General features: G+C 35.8%; 3 protein-coding genes across 3 annotated transcripts; 1 reads left to right on the plus strand and 2 right to left on the minus strand.

Moving 5' to 3' along the window:
* Nucleotides 1–31: 31 nt before the first annotated feature.
* On the minus strand, nucleotides 32–8,983 carry LOC138323385 (dynein axonemal assembly factor 5-like). Its single transcript, XM_069267969.1, has 10 exons — nucleotides 8,233–8,983; nucleotides 7,540–7,782; nucleotides 6,958–7,044; nucleotides 6,138–6,370; nucleotides 5,573–5,782; nucleotides 4,434–4,577; nucleotides 3,928–4,096; nucleotides 1,298–1,596; nucleotides 587–935; nucleotides 32–260 (listed from the first exon to the last, which is right to left on the minus strand). The coding sequence occupies exons 1-10, from the start codon at nucleotides 8,861–8,863 to the stop codon at nucleotides 124–126; spliced, it is 2,502 nt and encodes an 833-aa protein (XP_069124070.1). The 5' UTR covers nucleotides 8,864–8,983; the 3' UTR covers nucleotides 32–123.
* An 18-nt stretch (nucleotides 8,984–9,001) lies between these two features.
* LOC138323386 (17-beta-hydroxysteroid dehydrogenase type 6-like) lies at nucleotides 9,002–13,907 on the plus strand. Its single transcript, XM_069267970.1, has 5 exons — nucleotides 9,002–9,446; nucleotides 10,552–10,761; nucleotides 11,052–11,237; nucleotides 11,428–11,560; nucleotides 13,574–13,907. The coding sequence occupies exons 1-5, from the start codon at nucleotides 9,293–9,295 to the stop codon at nucleotides 13,905–13,907; spliced, it is 1,017 nt and encodes a 338-aa protein (XP_069124071.1). The 5' UTR covers nucleotides 9,002–9,292.
* Nucleotides 13,908–14,029: 122 nt separating this feature from the next.
* Nucleotides 14,030–18,411, minus strand: LOC138323387 (citrate synthase-lysine N-methyltransferase CSKMT, mitochondrial-like). Its single transcript, XM_069267971.1, has 2 exons — nucleotides 18,260–18,411; nucleotides 14,030–15,087 (listed from the first exon to the last, which is right to left on the minus strand). The coding sequence occupies exons 1-2, from the start codon at nucleotides 18,345–18,347 to the stop codon at nucleotides 14,438–14,440; spliced, it is 738 nt and encodes a 245-aa protein (XP_069124072.1). The 5' UTR covers nucleotides 18,348–18,411; the 3' UTR covers nucleotides 14,030–14,437.
* Between the last annotated feature and the right edge of the window lie 2,926 nt (nucleotides 18,412–21,337).

Consider the following 21,337-nt stretch of genomic DNA (forward strand, 5'->3'; position numbering starts at 1 on the left):
CATACATATATATCTAAAACAAACTCAGAAGAAATGTTCACAAATTTATTACAAAATAAATAATATTGCAATCTGCAACCACAATATGTAATTGATATGAATGTGATGATAATGAAGCGGTGATTAGGACGATGAGATGAGTGTCTTTGTGTAGGACAGGAGCTCCTCACAGTAGTGCTGTGACCGATGTTTATGCTTGATTTCCTCTATGGCTCCTATCAACATGTTTGGGATCAGACTCGCAGCTGAATTTAACACCTCTGTAAACATAAAAACCATATATGAAAATAAGATCAAGACTTTTAAAATCTATTGACAATCTTTTTTTCTAATTCTATGACAATTAGGTCATATCAATCACCTTTTACACTCACAGATTATGTCTTGAAAGGACTGATTTTTAGACAACTATCCAATATCGTCGGGTTTTGTAAATCCCACTGAACTTAAACAATCATGTTTGCAGATTATCTCCCCTTGGATTTTACCAATTTTCAGGTACCTTGGTATTTAGCTACACAAAGCTTATTTTCTTATTCAAACCAATTAATAAAAACAATCATATTGGTTTTTCAACTTAACCTACCTAGAATAGCTTTCTGTATCTTGGCGTCTGGATCGTCTAAATGGACGAGAAGTCCTTTATAAATCGCCTCTACATGGGCCTTGTACAGAGCTGCATCATAACGCCCACCAAAACTTCCGAGATAACCAAGCCAGGTCTTCGCAACTGTGATACGAATCTCATCATCACTATCATCCAAACGTTTTAACAGCTCTGGGTACATGTTGTGTAGGCGATCTAACTCCAGGGATGGTCCACTGAGCTCAAACAGACGTGTCATCACTCGGCAGGCAATCAGACGGGTGCTCTTATTGCTGTCGTCCATGGCTGTGATCATCTGAGTGAGAAGGTCTTCAACGACTGGAACCAGCTGTACAAAGTCAGACATCAATCATTACTACCATTACTAGAGGAATGGTGACTATAGTTTTCGTCACATCATAAATGGCATTTAACTTGATTTGTTATACAGTATATCAATGTTATATATTATATGATAACAAGATAAAATGCAGTAACAAATATAAGTAAATAAGATATATATTTTATAACGTATCAGCTTGAGCTTGATGATGTCTTCTAAATCATTGGATATTAAGTGTGAATGCAGGCCTAACAGGTCACAAGTGCATTGCACAGACAAACTGAATAATGCATTTAATTAAGTCTCAAACGATGGAAATGATGGTTGTATAAAGTATGCTACAATAACAATTTCCTGATTTCACCCACCTTTTCCTGCGTCAGTAAGCCACTTTGGAGCAGTGCCCACATACAGGAGACTGCTGTTGTCCTTATGGCGCCTGCCGTTCGTCCTGCACTCCACACACAGTTAGGAATTATCATATCCTTCACGACAGTGGCAGCAAACTCTCCAAACTTGTTCTGGGAGTCAATGGTGGTGGATGCAGACATCACCAGCTTGGACAGTAAAGAGAAGAATTTCAGTCTCACTTCAGGGTCCTTCTCAGGATTTAGGTTAGCAACCATTACTGGTATGATGTCGCCGAGGAGGTCACCAATCACAGGCCCTGTACCAAATACCAAATCAATAATTAGATTACCAATCAAAGACTTTGTTACTTCAATGGAATGATAGAAACTTCCCCTACCAAGGAAAGTCATAGAAAATCTCTTAAGAGTCAGTGTGATATTTTTGGATCAATGGAGTGTTACATGTCAGTAGCACTGATTTATTTTAAGAAAGATATATTTTTCAATATCTCAGATGCTGAATTGTAAGATGCTAACTCTTTGATCAATGGGGACTAATCATACTCGGTCTTCGGTACATGATGTAGAGACAAAGAATCCCAACCAAAACATGGTTAGTAGATTCTTTTAGCAAACATTTAAGAATAATATCTAAAGTGATTTTAGATTTTATATAATTTGAAAATTTACATCATATAACACACAGCAGCAAATGAAAAGAAAAATCGTATTTTTTATGATGCTGGTTCATGCTACCAATCAAGGTCAAAATAAACAAACGGCATATACCAACAAGTAGTTTCCCATATATATCGGTATTAAAGAAGTTAATAGGTCCTAATTTTATACAGTTAACAATTTTTATGAGTTGACTGCTTGCTGCTTATTAAGAAGTGAAACTAAACATGTTTGGTATCAATTCATACTCTTGTAATGAAATAAAACAGATCTAGAAGATTAGGGGGTATGTGTATATATATATATATATTGAATAACATTAAATTCTCAGTGTCCGGTAAACATATAGAAAAATAAAAAAATGAAACACGTTGTTAGTTTAGCATTCTGAAATTAAAAACATGTCATCGGTAAGGCAAATGCTTTCATATTCATTTGAATGACATATAATAAATGAAGTGTTGATTAATGAAGATGAATATGATTACTAGATACCACTCTCCATTAAGATAACTTTTTAATGATATAAGGGCTGTTCCAGCAAAACATATATGGCACCCAGGGAAGGCACTTTAAAAAATAGTATGTGCCATGGTGGGTTCAAAATAAAATCACTTTTGTGCCAGGGTGGCGTTTCAATAAAATCCCTTCTGTGGGTGGGTCTATCTGAAGCATTTGTAACCTTTTGAAATAAAATGCAAATTTTGTGTTTTATAATGTTGCTCAGTCATCCTGACTACAAAAATACAAAAATAAATATTGATTTTTTTTTAATTTCTGACAATATTTAATGTGTTGTTCATCTTCAAAAAAAAACAATTATTTTATTTTCTGAGTGTTTTGATATAATAATGATAGACTATTTATCTAAAACATATTATATTCATTCAAACTTGACAATGGTACAAAGAAACAATAGATTAGCTTTGGCAAAATAACAGATCTTTATTTAAATTCACTGGTATTAAGTCGAGGAAAAAGTTGCAGTTCACAAGCTTAAGTGTGAATGTTTAGATGTCTACTTTTGCATTATGCTTGTGAAACACTTCAGTATGTTTAGTAGATTTCACGCTGGTTCTACCAGGATTGTACCCTTATACAAATTTAGTAGTAGATGCAGCATATCAAACAAAAGTTCACTGCACCATATACCGGTAACGTGCAAGTTTGTCCTAGGACTTTTTGGTGATGCTAGAAATCAAAATGTGTAAATCCAAAAACAAATCGGAATGAAATAAAAAATTAAATCGCTTCTATGCCATGGTCTCGTTCATAAAAAAATAGATATGTGTGTGGGTCAACAAAATTGAAAATCATTTCTATCGGTGGGTCTCCCAATTTCAAAGTGCCTTCCCCCCTACCATATATGTTTTACTGGAACAGCCCTAACTATATCTACAGACGTCTAGTGGTGTTAAGATTCGCCTACGAGTTTTATTCATAACTTCAAATAAAACACAACATTTAAACATTAGGACTTCAGTAAGGATATGTTTTAGCATCAACACCAAGGAGGAGTCGACAACACTCACTTTGTCCCTTTGGAAGCCATGGCTACCAATTGTTTTAGGCCTAATTTCATAGTTATATCATTAAAAAGTTATCTTAATGGAGAGTGGTATCTAGTCATCATATTCATCTTCATTAATCAACACTTCATTTATTATATATCATTCAAATGAATATGAAAGCATTTGCCTTACCGATGACATGTTTTTAATTTCAGAATGCTAAACTAACAACGTGTTTCATTTTTTTATTTTTCTATATATATATATATATATGTACAAAAACTTGAATCAGGGTTATTTCCCCTTGACTATCACTATCCTTTTTTCTTTTTTTAAATATCCTACACAAATCTATACAAAGTACCGTCATAAAAGAGATATCATCCCTGTTTCAACAAAACTAACAGAAAATCACCCCCACTCAGGTTTTGGAAAATAGCGGTGACACTGTTACTGTACCTGCTTCTAGGACTAATGTGTCAAAGATCTGTCTTTCCACGGAATGAAGGTTCCACATGCCAAATGTCTCAGTAAAGGTCAGAAGCAATGGTCGGGTGTGGCGACTGAAGAGTTGTGTTCTCGACTCTAGAGTCTGAACTTTACATAGCTCATCCATTAACAGGTACACCTAGAAATAATGTTAAGACAAAGTATTCAATACCCCTGGTACACATTCTTAAACGATAGACTGGTTATCTGTTAGCTGATATCTGATTTTTTTTTTTTAATTCTTGTACATCTACATAGTTTGCATTCTGACAGAATACTTGTGAATCAGGGGGAGATGATTCACCCATTCCACTATATGCCACTTTGGCGAGGAATTGACACTGGTGAACATTAAAATATTATTTCATTATAATGTTTCCTTGAATATATTTTGTACCTACTCCAAGAAAATTTATTCAATAATATGTATAGCACCTTAATCACATCACACATTTAGATTCTACAGATTTGTTTACCTTGTCAGCTGTCTCCTGGTTTTGAGCCTGGGCTAGGATAGTGAGGAGAAGGTTGAAGAGTTTCTGACTGACAGGTGCAACATCTTCCTGGGCTACAGCCAGTATTCCCTCCACACAACACAACAGCTCTGTATGCATCTGTACCTGGTATAGTTCAGGTTTACAAAGTTATTAGTTATCATCATACCCAACTTTCATTTAGAATGTTCTGATTGGATTAAACTTGATTACATTACATTGAATAAGTTAGATATTTCCCCGGAATTGGGAGGTGAGGGAAATAATCCAAGGGAAATAATCCCTCAGTGAAATATCCCAAGGGAAATAACCCCTTGGAAGCTCTGCACGTGACTGGAAGTAGACGTCATCTGCAACGTCAACCAACAATTGCAACGCTGTTGTTTATTATTTTGCAGTCGGATGAATTAAGCAATGTTGTTGGGAACTATCTTCATGAGTTCTTTAACCAGATATTGATGTTGAATATAACAAATTTATGGATTTATTTTAATTTTGTTTGGTATAATAAATTAATTATGTCCCTATGTGTAGGGATATATCTAGAATTGTCTCCCTGGAAAGAGTTATTTTCTCGAGGGCGTATCCCTCCACAGAGGGCCATGTATGTATAATGTTTACTAACGACAATAAAACATTTCTATGTCTAAATACATCATAGAAACATCCTTTTTTGGGGATGTGGATGTGGCGCAGTGGTAGAAGGCGCCGCTATGTTTGGCTAGGCGATTGGGTGCCATAGATCGTGAGTTCGAGGCCCGGATAGGGCACGAGTCAATAAATTGTCATGCTTTCTTACATTGTGTTTCTTTGATATTTAAATACAGTGTACATATACTGCAATGTGGGGCATACATTTCTGGTGAATTAACTTAAATATTTTTTTGTAATGACACAATGCTATATGCCTAAATACAGTTTACCAAACATATTAACAGTTATGAAATATCAGAATATTGAGCAACACATTCATTGTGTTTCTAAAAAGTGTTTCATATTGATAGACTTTGATAATCAAATCAGACCATTTTCTTTTGATACACTACATTTCAACTTACACATTTTCTGTGATATTCATTCTTGATGTTTCATTCAAAAACATTAAAAATTTGTTAACTTACTTGGACAGTGTTACACACATCTGGAGACAAAATGACATCACACACATTGTCAAGGTATGGCAGGAGTGAAGCCCGCTCTGTTCCTTTGACTATCCCACCGAGGACAAGGACACAGCCAAAAGATTGCATAGTCTTCACGGCTTTGAACACAAGTTTGGACCAAATGTCTGGAGCTACGAAGTAGCCAACAAGTGTAGATGATTTTCTTATCTGAAAGTGAATAACCCAGAACATTTAGCAAAATAATAATGCAATTACAACAAGTGTTAACATTATTCTCATTTGTTTCTGGGTTTTTTTTCTTCTAAAAATAACCTTAATTCAGCATATCATATTTAGAAATTTTCTGATATAGTGGGACAGTATAAAAATGTACTCTCGCTAAATTATGCTTTTTTTCAACTACAGTACTTGTGGTGTGATTGTTGGAAATCATCATGCAAAACAATAAAGACAATTTCATTATACTGCATCTGTGGACTGTCTGTATCTTGAAATCTATAAACATTTTGCCCTCAAGTTAGTTCTCTTTACAAAATACTGTGGTTCAAATAGGAAGACATACATTGGCTACAACACTCTTCTCCTCGTCCACGGATGCTCGGTACATGCCGGTGAGAAGGGGCTCCAGGTGCTGTGTGACGTAGTCCTCTGTATTGATGAGTAGGGTGTATAACAGCGAGGCTGATTTGATGCGTGTCTCAACCACCCAGTCTAGTACATCACGCATCAGGCCGGGCAGAATCTTAGAAAAGTGCCGCATCATCAATGTCCTACATCCAAAGTTGGGTCTTTCCACTGAAACAGTTTTGTCATAAATGTATATCATGTACATACATTTCAGTATTATTTGTAGCACAGGATTTCATGCCAAATACAATGTTTATTCCATATTATTTCCTTTTAACATCAACGGATATATGCTAGATGTGCAAGATTGGTGTCATCAGAGGAAAGGTAGCATATAATTCTTATCTTTTATAAAAGTTCACAGTTTAATAAGCAAACAATATGATTAATTATAAAGCAATTCTTCTGAAAAACTGACGGGATTATACCTCAAATCTGGTATATTTTCCGAATAATAGAATGCACTATACTGTTTTGTAAATCGTTCTAAAACTTAATCTGTCTAGGATGAAATTACTGAAGCATGTAATACCAACTTAAATAGAAAATTACAAATACTTAGCATGGGTTGCACTGATGTTCTATAAATGGGGTCCTCCTCAGAAAAAAGGAGTCCCTAATGCATCTGGAATGGAGTTTCAGAAAAATAGTTGGGTCCTTTTGATTGTCTTTGTTTGAAACTTAGGATATACGGACACCCTGACTTAGTATTGAGTCCATTAACACTTGGGTTGTACATATTACTGGTTACTTACCATTTGGAGGATAATGCTGAGGTGTTTCTTTTTCAAAGTCAATTTTGTCTTTCAGTTCCTCTTCATTCTCTTTTTCATATTTCATTCCTTTAATATATCAAAGAATGATCTGTCTATATATATATATAATTAAGATAATGCTTTACATATTGATATCAGAAAACAATAAGTTTAACTGTAGGTTTTTAAAAACTAAATACAAGTTTTCTTAATTTTCACAAAATGAAATTATGGGAAACTTATTGACTCTATTGGAAGTAAAACATTCTTTAAGGGAAAAAAGTAACAAAGAGTTACGCACTGAATGCATAAGATGAGAGAACAAACTTAAAGTATGTGATATGACAAATAATAGAATTTAAAAATGCGATTCAAATCATTGAATCATTGAAAATTGATACCTGAACATGCAAAATCTGCAGTGTTAGTCAAACATACCCAAAATTGTAGTATTCTATTAAATTTAATTAAAAAGGTATTATACGGATTATACAGATCTGTATACATGTATATGTATGTATATAATATCAATATGTCTGAAGTTTTCTAGATCACATACAAATAAGTCAAATAAAAACTGACCTGTATCATACCACAAGGTGTCGGCTAATTCCTGGATGTCTGGCTGTTCATCTGTGATACCGGTCAGCAGCAGGGGTATCAGTTTGTGGTGGAAAGAGTAGCGGTCAGGCAGGTCAAGGAGCCATGTGCCCACTACTTTAACAACTGCCTTCCTCACAGCTGGTGACTGATCAAACAATCTCTGGGCAAGGTGGGACACAACAGTATCCACTGATTTCCCATTCCCATACAAAATCACGTCACCTAAAGTAATGAAAAAAGTTATCTTCAATTCAAAACACCATAATGGTTACACATGTAGTTATTAGTAAATCTGTCAAGTAGTTTAGGAGGAGTTCTGTGACAATGTTGTGTCTACAGACAAATAAGTAGACAGACTACCAAACCGATTCCAGTATACAACCACTTAACTTTGTTGCGAGGGGTATAACTAACCGGAAACCTTTATAATACTCATGTGTACATTCCGTAAAATTCAATTTCTTTCAATCAAATACATTGAAGTCTACAGTAGCGGGTAGTACATATAATTACCTATATGCACTGTACAGTGTACATACTAGACAATGTAATTATTGACAGAACATCAAACTTCTAATGGTAGGACACTAGTTATCAAATGAGAGTGGTAACGTTATATGTTGTATCTAAGTTACCAGTTAAAATAACCTTGAGAAGATTTAATATACTTACCAATCGTTTCTATAACAATAACCCTGACTCGGGAATGTTGGTGAGTGATTGTCATCAGCAGTGGTTTGATGAGCAATTCAGACATCATCTGAAAATATTCTGGAATGGCTTTTGCAAATTTTGCTGCACATTTACAACTTTCCTTTCTCACCTCAGGGTAAGGGTCTATAATTGTTTTTGTTAGTATCTTTATACAATCGTCTAAATAGGCTGCCATTTTCTTTCCAGAAAATTCCACAATATTCAGTAAAAGTCCTGTTAAGTCTAATCTTAGTTCCTCTGATGGTTCTATGATATCTTGTTGTCCGAGACGCTGAACTAGAATAGGAATGATATATGGGAGATTTTCTTGAGGTTCTGTGATGGTTTGTAAGAAATCTTTCACTAAATGAATAGCAAGTTCTCGACATTTTTCGACGGGATCTGAAAAGCATTTCAACAACGGCTTGATTATTTCACTGAAAATGACACCAGTTTCCTCTTGTTCCAGAGAAGGCTTTCGGCCAACGGTATCTTTTCGAATTCCTTCCAAAGCTCGCTTTCTTGTATTTCTGTTATCCTCGCTTAAACAGTTAATGTGACGGGCAATGCCTTGGAGAACCGAATTGGAATTCTGATCAATGGTCGCCATGTTGTTGGTATCAACGCTTACTTTTTCTACCTCCGTCCGTGGAACTCTTCACAACAAGTCGCCACGTGCTCGCTCCAGATCCAGGAACGGATCCACAGCGCACTCAAGCGTGCTAATCAGCTAGCCTATATACTAATAGACAAGAACGGTAAATTAAATACCGAGACCTCGTTAATAATTGGCCAAAATCAATTAGTTACGTTATACATTTTCTTTTTCATTTTAATCATTTTTAATTAAATAATGATTTGACCACGACAACTAGATCTATCATTTTAATTTATCAAAATGGATTTACTGTATATATATGTTCATGTCATGACAGGTGACTACACAACAAGATTTCTTCGTCAACACTGTAACTAATCGATCATAACACAGGTCAAAGTTAACGTCACTTTCGGCTTCCGACCACCGACACCTACAATTATGTACATGTACATCATGCACGACTATACAATGATTTACATTTGTTTATTCATTGTGTTCATGATTTGTTGTTCGGGACTTTACATATTCCTGTCTCTACATTTTCAAAGATCAAAGAAAGTGGAATCACACGGGAGAGTTGTTTTGATCACAGGTAAGATCGATAAACACGGTGAAGTGGGAAAATACTACCCCATTACGATTAGTATCGCGGATTGTTACAGCATTGAATTTATATATTTACTTTGCATATTGTATCGCACGAATGTAAAAAATGTAATCAAATTTTCTCTTGTCCTGGACAGAGATATCCGCAATATTTTTCTATTTCACCCTAAGGTAAAAACAAGCTACTCGACATCAGGCTTTCTGATCAATAGAATCAGTCAAACCCTTTGGGATGAGACAGGAGAATCTCAACCCGGATGGTAAGATTATTAAGTTGTCAAACACCAGGCAAAGAAGAATTCAAATTCTTGAAAAAATAATAAAATATGAAATAAGCACAATGATTAATATTATTTATTTCCAGTGCAATTTAATAATGTACTTTTATGAAGCAAATACTCAAACATTTAAAGCCTAATTAACTAAGTTAATTCAAATCTTTTTAATAGTTTTCAAGTAACTTTAGAAAATTTAAAGTTTGAATTGTGAAAAAAATTAGAGGCCTAACTTGTTATCAGGAGTGGATATTACAACGGTACGTAATATAGTAATCCCTGGTATATCGAGGATGACAAACGTGCATAAGGAGTGTCTTTTTAATAAAAAAAATAGAACCCATTTAAATATAGAAATGTGTATAATTCGTGCATCCTTATATTCACCAATTTAGCAGAATGAAAATGCCCTTATATTTTCAAATACATTTCTGTTGTGAACATTACACTTTTGAAAACAAATGTCGGACATGCCATGGAACACGTGTTGTCATTATCTTGCAGACACATTTTGCTTACTGAATTATCATTTTTAATTAGTGTCATCGACCTAATTTCTGTTTATTTTGCGTGATCGACTCCCGATTATCATATCATGACTCCAACTTCGCTAGCTAAGGGTATTCAGTACGATACTCTTTCAAAGAGAGCACACGTGTCTTACTGAATACCCTTGGCTTGCGAAGTTAATCATGACCAACAGCTGATAAATATAGGAGTAATCTTCCAATTGTTCAAAAGCATTGAGATCGTGTGCATGTTTAAATTATACTATTACATTTTATGAGAAATAACAAATAAGTCCTTATCCCACAGGATGCGATACTGGGTTCGGTAACATGTTGGCACGGCGTCTCGATGTTCTGGGATTTATTGTCTTAGCCGGCTGTTTAGACGCCAACGGTCAAGCCGCAAAAAATCTGGTAGGAGAGACGTCCCGTGTGCAGATTGTCCAGCTTGACGTCACAAATGACCACCAAATTCAAGAGGCTTTGAAGTTTGTGACTCTTCGGACACAAGAACATGGTACAAATCATATATATATGCATGTTTCCAAATAATTTCTGGAAGTCAACCTTTTGTACATGCCGTATTGTATGTTTCCGAATTGGTAACGATGACTCATTGTCGCCAAACTCTTAAAAATTTTCGAGTTCATAAATGCGTACATCTTTTAGTAAACCATTAACCACCGTTATGACACATCTTATTGCTAGGCTTCACAAGGTTTCTAATATTAAGTTAACTGATTGGAACAAAGAATGATAAGGATGATTATGATATACATGTACTTCTAATTTGTATTTTATCTGTAGGGGGACTATGGAGCCTGATCAATAACGCGGGGATAGCAGTATTTACGGAGTGCGAGTGGTGTTCAATGGACATGTACCAAAGGTCACTGGAGGTCAATCTTCTTGGAACCATACGAGTAACGAAGGCTTTCCTTCCATTGGTAAGGCGAACGCAAGGACGCGTGGTCAATGTCGCCAGTTTAGCAGGTAATTATAGGTCACTGTGACTACGACGATACAGGTTTACTATATACTTATTCTATGAAAATTTAGATGAATTATTTAATTTAACGTATGTAGATCTTAGAACGACAACATTACAGACATTTATCCCTGAAGTATGTCATGTGGTTTTCATTTTGTCTACAATCAAGTTAGATGTGATTATATATCGTAGGTCGAGTTGGCCTTCCGGGATTCACCGCTTACTCTGCAACGAAGTATGGCGTGGTTGGATTCTCAGACTGTCTTAGACGGGAAATGGCGAAGTTCAAGGTCAAGGTCATCACTATAGAACCCAACATGTACAGGTACGTGATATATGCTGATCAAAAACTATTTATTTCTAAGGTATCATAGGAACCGAGTGACTTTCAAAAAGCGTTCGATCGTGTAGATCGTATACATTTATGGTTTAAATTGTCAAAGTTAGGAATACGAGGGAAACTCCTCAAATTGATTAAATCCTTATATGGGCATGTGAAATCATGTGTAAGTCTTAATGGTCAAATCTCAGACTTTTTTGATAACAAAATCGGTCTCTTCCAAGGAGAAATTCTCTCCCCAATACTTTTTTCTTTATATGTTAATGATTTTGAATCCTTCTTCATATCTCATTGTAATTCGCAATATGACTTTCAAGATCTGAGTTTATTTCTGATGCTTTATGCTGACGATATGGTGTTATTTTCGGAGACTGTTCAGGGTTTGCAAGATTTACTAGATAACCTAGGAAGGTATTCTAATAAATGGAAACTAGCTGTTAATATAGAAAAGACAAAGGTTATTGTTTTCCGAAAAGGTGGTGCTGTACATGCTAACGAGAAATGGACATATCAAGGCAGGGATCTTGTTTGTGTTAATGAATTCACATATTTAGGAGTATGTTTGAAATTCAATAATAAATTTCAAAGTATCCAAAGCCAATTATCAAATCAAGGCCGCAAAGCCATGTTTGCCCTCTTTAAAAAATCTAACAATATGAAATTAAATATTGTAACTATGCTACATCTTTTTGATACATATATAGGGAGTATCTTAAACTATGGTTGTGAAGTATGGGGCTCGTCAAAAGCAAAGGACATTGAAAAGGTTCATACTCATTTTTGCAAACAAATACTTAACGTTAAAAAATCTACCACAAATTCTATGATTTACTGTGAGTTAGGACGATATCCATTGGAATATTACAGGAAATTTAGAATTATCAAATATTGGTTTAAATTAATTAATTCAAAAAATTGTATCTTAAATCGATCATATGAATTTCTAAGAAATGGTAACACAAGAAATTGTTTTAATTGGGTCACTGCTGTTAAAAATGAACTTTTTTCACTTGGTTTTGGATATGTTTGGGAAAACCAGCAACTATATGGAAATTGTAGTAATAACATTTTGCCAATGATTAAGCTTAGAATTTTTGACCAAGCCAAACAACATTTACATTCTTTATTGGAGGCATCTCCAAAATGCCATATATATATAAATATGTTTTGTTGATAATATTACCTTGCCTTTTTATCTCACGAAATATATTGATAAACGGTATAGAGTTTGTCTTACCAAGTTGCGTTTATCTTCACACTGTTTAGCTATTGAAGCTGGTAGATATAATAATACTCCAAGATTAAGACGTTTTTGTAGTATGTGTGATTCAAGAGAAATTGAAGACGAATATCATTTTATCCTGCAATGTAACAAATACAATAATGTCAGAAAAAAAATATATTAAGAGTTACTACTGGAAAAACCCATCTGTATTTAAATTAATTGAGTTATTAAGAGTGAAAAATATAAAGGAGTTACGTTCATTAGGAAAATATATATACGAGGCATCAAAACTAAGAAATAATCAAGGTATAGACTGATATGTAGTCATTATGATTCATTTATTAGATAAAAGTACATGTTGTAACTATACATTTATATTACATTCTCTATATGATATAGTATTGTATATGTCATGCTGAAATTTATGTTCAATATTTGTATGACTGATAGGCCGAATGGCCGAAAGTAATAAAAGAATTGAATTGAATTGAAACTGCACATCTATCTAGTATATATTAATCAAATATCTGGGGATTTTTTAACTTGCCTTCGACAATAGCCTAGAAAGGCGATGCTGATACTCTTTTTCAAGCGACCTTAGTCATTTTAGTATGACATTTATACATACATTTTAAAGGAAAGTAATATAAAAAAAATAATACAAATAACACTTCAGGTACTCTTATGATATATGCAAAATTGTTCGTCTTGACCGACGGGCGCACGTATGTAGATGGCACGAAATATCTGTTCTTCTTATTTGCATACCACAGGACGCCAATGGCAGAGCGGTCAATGCAGATGGCCAAAGCGGAGCAGTCCTGGGAAACTGCCTCACAAGAGGTTCGCGAAGACTATGGCGAGCAGTACTTCCGGACGTTCCAGGCCACACTAAAGACACACTTGTCACTGTCTTCTAAGAGGACACACGAGGTCATCGACTGTTTAGAGCATGCGGTCGTGGCAATGCACCCAAAAAGTCGTTACGTGCCTGGACAGATCATGTGTGTTCTCAGTAACCTATTCGGCGCTCTACCAAACTTCATACAGGACATCGCCATCATAAGCGCCATGAAGGCAAACGTTAGACCACAGAGTATGAAATGATGGGGAATGACATGACATGGTTTATCAAAAGATGAATCAGATGATGGTGTCCACCTCAAACGTTTTACCCAAAACAACGTGTAAATGCCAGGCCGCGGAATCAGAACGTGCAATAAAGAACATTGTTAACTGGGAGACTTTTATTTGCAATTTGAGACATAACTAGTAAGGAAAAATATAATTGGTCGTTTGTTAGTCCAAGTAAGCTATTTCGCCAAGGCAATAACAGAATACATATGGCATTATCTCATCGCATCGAAATCATCCTAAGATTAACAATCTTCCACGCTGAATAGACCGTATTGTATATTACAAGAGGAAGACGTACGCTTCCTATGGTTCACTTATTAAATGTATTCATGAATCATAGAAACACTGTTTATCATCTCTGACGAGGTTCAATAAACAAAACATCTACATTTTTTCTATCACATGCAATAGTTTGGAATATATAACACAAATCTATTTTCTTTAAATTCAAATAATTTCGTTATAAGCAAGATATAAAACTTTTGAAAACATTGTCCCAATTATGACTTGTGAGAAGACTTTGGTGTCACAGCGTACATAAAGCACTCCTGCCCTTGGGTGTCGATCTGTGTGTATGATACACGAGCACTGACTTGAATTCTTGAGAAAGTGTCCTCCAGTAGCTGTATACGTAAATCTGGATCCTCGTCCGTAATCTGTAGTAGTACACCCTCCGTACGGAGGACCCGTATACACTCGGCCATCATCCTGTCACAGGACTGACGCGCCATACCTCTGTCCTTCAGCAGCGAGTCCAATGTCCCTTTCTCAAGGACCACATGGAAAGTTTTGTCTCTAAACGGTAAAGCACGTACATCACCAGTGATGCACGCGTGTGTCGACAGTGTATTCACCGGGGAGCTCTTGGCAAGTTTCTCAGTTTGCCAACGAGCTGCGTTCGGAACATAGTCAAGACAAACCAGGTGTAGAGGAACACCGAGTGACTGCGCGAGACAAAGAGGGACATCGGATGTCCCACATCCTAAGTCCAGAAGGTGAATGAATGATTGACAGTCGCTGGTTGGCAAAATTCCCACTTTACTGATGACATGATCAGCAATGACGTCAGCAGGAGCAAGCCAATCAATAGCACGGATTTTCTTAGGTTGGTACTGGGAGTTCCAGTATGATTTCTTGCTCAAAGCGTGGTCTGAAAAATAAATGAATAAAATTATTCACATCACGGAAGGCATTCTAGCTAGGATACGATTTTGTGTGAAGGTGAGTTGCAGAGTCTTTGTATGAACATCAGCGGACACTTTAAAAGGTTACGGTACAATGGATCTCTAGACTTCAACTGTCTACATAATTTTTTTTTTAAATATACTGTAACACCATTCTGATAAGGGACATACAATTCAGTGAAGTTATAATGATGCCTCACAACCAATAAGCAAAATATTACTAAAACATTTTTGCATCCCTAATGAAGAGGGATCTGATAGTAATCTACAGTTAATATAAATTTGGACCCTCCAGAGTGTCTGTAGACAAATCGGCAAAATCGTACTCAACATTGTCTACGGGCACTTTGGTGGGTCCAAAGTTTATGTAAACTGTTTTAATGAAGGCCATAGTGAACAACTTCTTCAATTCAATTAAAACAAGACACAACTTTCGATGCAACCTGAACGACATCGAGCATTACACATCTCCCTTCGGTCGCTCCGATTGCTTTCAATGAACTCTTAGACTAATCTGTTCATTTTTAAAAGGGAAAAAATAGATAGATTTCTTGTGGCAATCGCAAAATTGTCTACCATTACTTTATTAATAAATGACAAAAGATAACAAAACAGTTTCCAAAGTTGAACAAAATATTTCAAAATATAAAAGATATTCGCCAGATTATCGAACGGGAATCATTATTCCCTTGGTATAAATTTGACAAGGGACCTATTTCTCAGGCGCGGATCCAAGGGGGGGGGCGGACCCGGCGTACGCCCCCCCCCCCCCCCCCCCCCCCCCTAAAATAGGAGAGAGAAAAAAAAAAAAAAAAGGGAAAAAGAAGGGAAAAAGAAAGAGGGGAGGGAAGGAAAAGAAGGAAGAAAGAAAAAATAGAGGGAGAAATGAAAAGGGAAAAAAATAAGGAATGAGATAAAGAGTGAGAATTAGACAGAAAGCTCCATTTCCTACTTTTTACCGTTTGATGTTATCATTTTAAAATCTAAATGTATTCGACTTTGTGGTACATACATGCATGAACATAAGATTTTATCTCCATCGCTTAAAAGGTACAATGTAAATCCCTTCAAGTATTTACTTTTTCCTAAAAAAAACCGATAAAATCCCAATATATTAGATAATTTATTGTCATTAATATTCAATATTGACAGGTTATATCTCGATATCCTTAGCAAATAAAAGAAAAGGAGGAGGGGGCGGGTATAAGGAATTGTAGCTGGCCATGAGTCTTCGCTGGTTGACTATATGCCATGCCCTTGTTCTCCAGGTTGTAAATGACATATTACACATTTTTGATTCAGCATTAAAGTCCTGTATTAAATCCGACTATAAATTCACAAATGTGTGCGTACTTTCAAAACGCCAGTTACAAGATTACTACTGACGTCGAATGCTTCTAGAAGCTTTTTATTTGTCCTAAGAAAATGTGTGTAAAGAAAAAAGTGGAAAATCAAACCAAATGGAGAACCAAATGCGACAGAAAATGAGAGCTTCTAGGGGTCTGGGTGCACACCATGGCCAGATGCCTTCCTTTTTTGTTTCAACAAAAACATATCTTACCGATAATGTTATAAGATGGGACAAACGATGTTAAAAAATTAATGCACATGACAAAAGGCTCCCTATTAGAAAACAGGATGATAGTAATAATTCCAGGCAGCGTCTGGCCATAGACAGACCACTAGCCTACTTTTCTGTCATTGTCCAATACACGAATTATGAAGATTGTGTATGTTAGTAAAAATAAATTATCTAATCTGACAGATAATGTATAAAAGTAAAAGCTTATATCGTAAAAAAAGTTCACATACATTTTTATTAGTCCTATAAAAACCTTCAATAGGCGACCCCTAGCTGCAATATTGTAGCTCAAGAGTATTTTAGACTGAAAATGGTGTCTTCTTTAGAGCTACAATTGTTCCCTATTGCTGCAAATGGAGCAAAGTGTGATGATTATGTAAACCATTATAAAACGTTTGTTTTACATTTTATCGTACTTGTTTGATATAGCTTACCTACTAGGCAATAAAAACGAACCACATAAAATATCAAATTCTCATCGAGGCATTATTTGTTTACATTATACATATGAAATTTCAGAAGGGAATTTATACGGCAAGTTCACAAAATGTGATTTTGACGTTTTGTGAGCGGTACGGTAGATAGTAAGCATGGTATTTATGTTTGTTTTGGAAAAAAATAATATGTAAATGCATAGTAGGCCGGGTACGTATATTCGTTCTAGGCAGCCCCCAGACCCCCATCCTTTTCTTTGCTTAGTGCCTCTAGAAATATTTAGATTTTAGGCAGTGCAATTCTGTAACTTTATATTCAAAATATGACATTAGACGTCAAAAATAATAAACGAACATTTTTACATGGCTTCAATTATTTTTTGGAAAAAGTGTACATGAAGTCCTCAGAAAGCAGGATTTATTAGCATTTATTCGAGGGCTTCTGGGGGCCTAGGCGGCCCCCAGACCCCCACCCTTCTTCGCTTTATGTCCATATAAATATTAAGATTTTGATATTGCAATTCTGTAAGTAAAAAATTAAATCAAAACTTCAAAAAAAAAATATGACACTTGACACGAAAACCATAAATAAACATCATTAAATGGCTTCAATTATTTTCTGGAAAATGTGTTCATGAAATCCTCAGAATGCAGGATTTTGCACCATTTATTCTAGAGCTTCTGGGGGCCTAGGCGGTCCCCAGACCCCTCGCCTGATTTGCTTGGTTACATGCCCCCTCTAACCTCAAAACCTGAATCCGCTCCTGTTTCTGTACCGACCTTCGTAATGTATAGACATTGGGGTTTAATAATCTACTTTCACTTTCAAAACGAGGCACGACTCTATATGGACATGCGGTATCCTACAGTTTTTGTAGGTCAAGAACTTTCCACATTAATGTAGGCCTAACTGAATAATTACCATTACCATTATGTAAGAGTGCAAACATAGGCATTGTAGACCAGTAGATAGAACTTTACATGAGCTAGAGTTGAGCAAGCATGTGTTGGCTGACACCGCCATCTTATGATGTATTCCAACATTTAGACTCTGTACAGTCCTACATGTAACAATGCAAATGCTTCATTATCAATACTTTACAGAAATTGGAGATATCTTACCATTAAATCCATGGCATTTCCTTTCACAATGAACTATTGTTTGTGACCTAGAAACACAAAACGTGAGGAATCCTACTCTTCCAAACATTAGTTAGATTAAAACGGTGTCAACAGAATTTTATGCCTCAGGTTTTTTTCATCCGGGAACGATGTATTTGAAAATACCATATGTTGTTTTAAAAATTACAAAGCCAGCGAAGGGACATGGAACTATATTTATTAAACCGTACACACGGTTTGTCAATCTTTTTCCGCAGAGAGGTCTTTTGTAAACAATGCAGCCTATAGGCCTACTTTCGTATGTGAGTTACTCTCGCGAATTTTGTGACCCAAATGAATTCGCGAAAGTGAAATTCTAATCAATTTTCATTTCCGCGAAATTGTTTTAAAAACTGAATTGCGAAATTTTCAGCCACGAAAAAGTTAATTAACAATTCCTTGCTTGAATGTAAACCTGCCTAAAATGAACAATACTGACAGGCGAACAGTTCTCGCCAAATATCCAGTCATCATACACCATAGTATGATACGTAACAGTCAATTAATGATTTGATCAAATGCACTTTTCCACTTGGAGCTAATTTTCTTCTAAAGATGTATCGATTGGATCGCCATGGCTACAGCCCTTCTTGCTAGTGAACTATGATAAGCAAGGTCTCCTTTTTATATTCAGAAACACCAACGTCATTTTTAAATAATTTTACCGAGTTTTGTATATCATGTCAAAAGCCAGGTACTTGGCCACGACCCTATATAACTGATGCTTCCTCTTTTATATACTCTCCTGTGCCATAACATTAAAAATTAAAAAAAAAATATCTTTAAAATAAATCGTTTGAAATGATTTGATTATTTGTCTCTCGTCATGACATTTCCGTATACTTTGGAGTTCCAGAAAACATTGTCTCAAAGCCGCATGATCCGTATTTTGAAGGTCAGTAAATCAACAAAAGAAAATAAGGGTTCATATATTATAAAACGTTATTAACTTTATCCTTATTATACAACTAAAAAGTGTCGGGTTCAAAAGAAAATATATTATTAATAATGACTAAAAGTTCGATATAATCTAAGTCCCAGTCTATGTGTTTCTACTACCGGGATAAAAATATGCTTTGGTGACAAATACTTGTTGAAATGTGACCATTGTCATCAATGTTGTGTCTGTGATTTCTTATTTTACTTCGCTTGGTTGTCTCCTGATGGTAGCATTACCCGACTGTACATTTGTACGTGTCGAAGGAAGTTATAATCATGTGCGGATGCTGCAACTTAGTAGCCTCGTGACCTGATCATTTCGAATGTTTAGGGCTATAAGCTCCTTACTATGAACTGAGTTTATGGTTTAGAAGTAGTTAAGCCGCCTCTGTTACATTTGGGCGGTCACACTCATTCCTAATGGTCAGTAAAATATTGTCTTAAGGGCTTTTCGTTTCTCCTGGTTCCAGAAAATATCGGATTAAGGAGTTCCAAGAAATATCTCATTAAAAACATCACCGTTTCATCTTTCGACGGAGACTCAACAAGTTCAAAAACAAATATCATTAGCATCTCTTTTTCTGTCGCCGATGCGTGCAAAACCACTCCAACGAATTCATTTCAATTTCAGCATCTCTGTTTCTGTGGTGATGAAGTTCAAGAAAATATTGTCTAAGAGAGTTCCAAAAATATCTCATTTACAACATCTTCGTTTCTTCTGGCAATGAACGCTGAACAAAATCATCTTACTCTCAGCATCGCTGTTTCTATTGGATTTCCAGAAAACATTGTCTAAAGGGTTTTTTGTAAATATCTCATTTGCAAACTAGTTGTTTCTTCTGTTGATGCAAGCTTAACCAACGGATTAGGGAGTTCTGTTGGGGATGTGTTCTTAATACATGAAGAGTTTCAGAAAATATTGTCTTAAGGGGTTTTTGTAGATGTCTCATTAACAACATCTCCGTTTCTTCTTTCAATGCAGACGCAACAGGTTCAACGAAATGATTAGCATCTCTGTTTCTGATGGCGATGCTGGCGTAACTACTTAAACGAAATCATTTCAATTTTAGCATATCCGTTTCCGTTGGCAATGTGTTCTTAATTGAGGTACAGAATTATCTTACTTACAACATCATCGTTTCGTCTGTCAATGAGGGCTGAACATGCTCTACGGAATTCTATCACTTTCAGCATATCTGTTTCTGTTGGCAATGTGTTCTTAATGGAGATCCAGAAAATATTGTCTTATTTACAAAATAACTGTTTCTCCTTGTTATGCGGGTTTAAGGAGTTTCAGATTGTATATTAGAAAGAAAATGTCTCATTCACAACATCCCCGTTTCTTCTTTCGATGCGGACTCGTTAGATTCAACGAAATCATCTCATTTTTAACATCTGTTTCTGTTGCCGTTGCGGGCATAACCATTTCACTGAGTTCACTCTCAGCATTTATGTTGCTTTTGATGATGCGATCTGAATGGAATTCCAGAAAATATTGGCTAAAGGAGTCCCAAAACTCTGATTCAGAAAATATTGGCTAAAGGAGTCCCAAAACTCTGATTCACAACATCGTCGTTTTTTCTGGCAATGAAGGCTAAACAAGTTCACCGAAATCTGTTGGTGATGTTGTCCTAAAGAGTTCCAGGAAACATTTCTTTATTTCATTCACAACATCGCTGTTTCTCCTAGCAATCTTCTCAGTTTTAGCCTCCCTAATTCGTATGTCGATTTTTGGGTTTAATTAGTTCAACAAACCATCTCATTTTCAGTGGCGTAGGGAGATGAAACGTAATGGGGGGGGGGGGGGGGGGCAAAGGTCCTCAATATTTTGTAACCCCCCCCCCCCCCCATTACGTTTCATCTCCCTACGCCACTGAAAATGAGATGGTTTGTTGAACCCCCCGCCGCACCTACAGGAGGAGATTAATTCAACACACAACCATATATACTTTATATACTTTTTTTATATATCATTAAATATAATCCTTGTACACATTTATTGACAGTGGGGTCGCTAAAAGGAAATTAACGAATACGCAAATTGGCCAAATTAGCGTGTGAGCGCCGAAGGCGCGAGATTTTGGGGTCTGGGGGTCGACC

Source organism: Argopecten irradians, chromosome 5 (genome assembly GCF_041381155.1).
Source record: "Argopecten irradians isolate NY chromosome 5, Ai_NY, whole genome shotgun sequence".
Lineage (NCBI taxonomy): Eukaryota > Metazoa > Mollusca > Bivalvia > Pectinida > Pectinidae > Argopecten > Argopecten irradians.

Excerpts from the sequence above, each read along its gene's own strand:
- LOC138323385 (XM_069267969.1), bottom strand. The coding sequence starts at position 8,863 with ATGGCGACCATTGATCAGAATTCCAATTCGGTTCTCCAAGGCATTGCC. Across the intron at positions 1,597-3,927 it reads CACATTAGTCCTAGAAGCAG|GGCCTGTGATTGGTGACCTC; the intron begins GTACAGTAACAG and ends TATTTGGTACAG. Across the intron at positions 261-586 it reads GATACAGAAAGCTATTCTAG|AGGTGTTAAATTCAGCTGCG; the intron begins GTAGGTTAAGTT and ends TTATGTTTACAG.
- LOC138323386 (XM_069267970.1), top strand. The coding sequence starts at position 9,293 with ATGTACATGTACATCATGCACGACTATACAATGATTTACATTTGTTTA. Across the intron at positions 9,447-10,551 it reads GAGAGTTGTTTTGATCACAG|GATGCGATACTGGGTTCGGT; the intron begins GTAAGATCGATA and ends CTTATCCCACAG. Across the intron at positions 11,561-13,573 it reads ATAGAACCCAACATGTACAG|GACGCCAATGGCAGAGCGGT; the intron begins GTACGTGATATA and ends TGCATACCACAG.
- LOC138323387 (XM_069267971.1), bottom strand. The coding sequence starts at position 18,347 with ATGTTTGGAAGAGTAGGATTCCTCACGTTTTGTGTTTCTAGGTCACAA. Across the intron at positions 15,088-18,259 it reads GAAATGCCATGGATTTAATG|ACCACGCTTTGAGCAAGAAA; the intron begins GTAAGATATCTC and ends TTTATTTTTCAG.